The sequence below is a fragment of the Corvus brachyrhynchos genome, unplaced genomic scaffold, assembly GCF_000691975.1.
Source record: "Corvus brachyrhynchos isolate BGI_N302 unplaced genomic scaffold, ASM69197v1 scaffold1696, whole genome shotgun sequence".
NCBI lineage: Eukaryota > Metazoa > Chordata > Aves > Passeriformes > Corvidae > Corvus > Corvus brachyrhynchos.
The window spans coordinates 40,670-42,607 of NW_008238463.1; the positions used below are offsets into that span (position 1 = coordinate 40,670).

Consider the following 1,938-nt stretch of genomic DNA (forward strand, 5'->3'; position numbering starts at 1 on the left):
CCCCTACAGCGGCTGCATCGGCCAGGCCGCTCTGCAAGTTGTCGCCACCATAAAGCACATGGCCAGCCTTCAGCTCCTGTCTCTTGCACACCTTGCGAGCGACAAAGACGGCGGTGGAGATGAGGAAGAGGAGTGAGACAAAGACCAAGGAAATGATTAAATAGGTGGTCAGGGAGCCGCCCTCATCCTCTGTGGCCGCACTGCTGGGCGGGAGGCGCACGTCTGAGAAGTCCTTGAGCACGAGTGCGCTCAGAGCTGCGGTGGCTGACAGTGGGGGCTTCCCGTTGTCTCTCACCAGGACAACGAGCTTCTGCTTCACGGTGTCTCTCTCTGTCACCGGCCTCCTCAGACGCACCTCCCCGCTTTGGGCACTCACCGTAAACAGCCCGGGGTCGCTGGCCCTCAGCAGGTGGTACGAGAGCCACGAGTTCTGTCCCGAGTCGGCATCCACGGCCACCACTTTGGTGACGAGGTAGCCCGCCTCAGCCGACACGGGCACCAGCTCACTGGACGGTGGGCTGCTGTCCTGGGCTGGGTAGAGCACGAGCGGGGCATTGTCATTCTCGTCCAGCACGACAAGGCGGAGGGTGACGTTGGCTCTGAGGGGAGGAGACCCCGCGTCAGAGGCACTGACTGTGACCTCGGTCTGCCTCAACTGCTCGTAGTCCAGGGGCCGCAGCACAAAGACGTGTCCGTTCTCGGAGTTCACAGAGATGCAGGAGCAGGAAGGCCGCTCTGCCGGTTCGACTGGGGCCAGGGAATAGGTCACCTTGGCATTGAGCCCCACGTCAGCATCTGCAGCACTGACGGCTCCAACAAACACCGTGGGGACGTTGTTCTCACGCACATACATGGTGTATGACGTCTGGTTGAACACAGGGGCATTGTCATTCACATCCGAGATGTCCACACTGAAGGTCTGCGTGGTAGTGAGGGGAGGGGACCCCGCATCTGCTGCTGTGACAGTCAGGATGTACTGAGCCGTCTCCTCACGGTCCAGCGCGCTCACTGTCACCACCTCATAGTAATTCTTAAAGGCTGGCCGCAGGGAGAAGAAGAGCTGATCCTCGAGGGCACAGGAGATCTTCCCGTTGGCACCAGAATCCCGGTCCCTGACCGTAAAGAGGGCAACCACCGTGCCGGGCGCTGTGTTCTCAGGGAGGGGACTGCTGAAGGAACTGACCACCAGCTCTGGGGCATTGTCATTCACATCCACCACCTCCACCAACACTTTGCAGATTGCTGAGAGGCCCCCTCCATCTCTGGCCCTCACACTGAGCTCGTGAATCTCTGCTGCCTCAAAGTCCAGAGGTTTTGTGAGTTTAATTTCTCCGGTTATGGGATCAATCACAAATGCTGAGTCGCTCTGGCCCACTGCCTGTCTGAGTTGATAGGAAATGTCCCCATTAACTCCAGCATCCTGATCTGTTGCCAGCACACTCAGAACCACAGAGCCTTCTGGCATGTTCTCTAATACCTGCCCTATGTACTCCTCCTGTGTGAAAATGGGAGCATTGTCATTTACATCTAGAATGACAATTTTCACTTGGGTTGTCCCACTCCTGGGAGGAGAGCCCCCATCTACAGCAATGAGACTGAAACCTATCTCTGACTGTTCCTCTTGGCTTTTCCAAAACAAGTTCAACATATTTGTTGCCAATATTCCGACTCCCATAGGAGACACTAAAGTACTCGTTCTCGGGAAAGATACTGTATGCATGGACTGTGTTGCTGCCAATATCAAGGTCTCGAGCCACCTCCAGAGGGAAGCGAGAGCCCGGCTCGCTCGTTTCCGGGATTTGGAAAGTGACGCGTTCCTCGGGAAAGACGGGTGAATGGTCATTGATGTCCTCCAGAGCCACCTCGACCTGAAAATACTGCAGGGGGTTGGCGAGCAGCAGCTCGAAGGGGAGCATGCAGGTGCCGGAGTGGCCGCAC

General features: G+C 57.2%; 1 protein-coding gene across 1 annotated transcript in view; it reads right to left on the reverse strand.

Moving 5' to 3' along the window:
• The window catches only part of LOC103617497 (putative protocadherin beta-18), a 9,556-nt gene that overhangs the window by 2,358 nt on the left and 5,260 nt on the right, over positions 1-1,938 (reverse strand). The window contains 2 exon segments of the mRNA XM_017736962.1: positions 8-1,625; positions 1,627-1,938. The exon segment at positions 1,627-1,938 is cut by the window's right edge and continues 1 nt beyond it. Of these exon segments, the coding sequence (XP_017592451.1) occupies positions 8-1,625; positions 1,627-1,938 (1,930 nt within the window).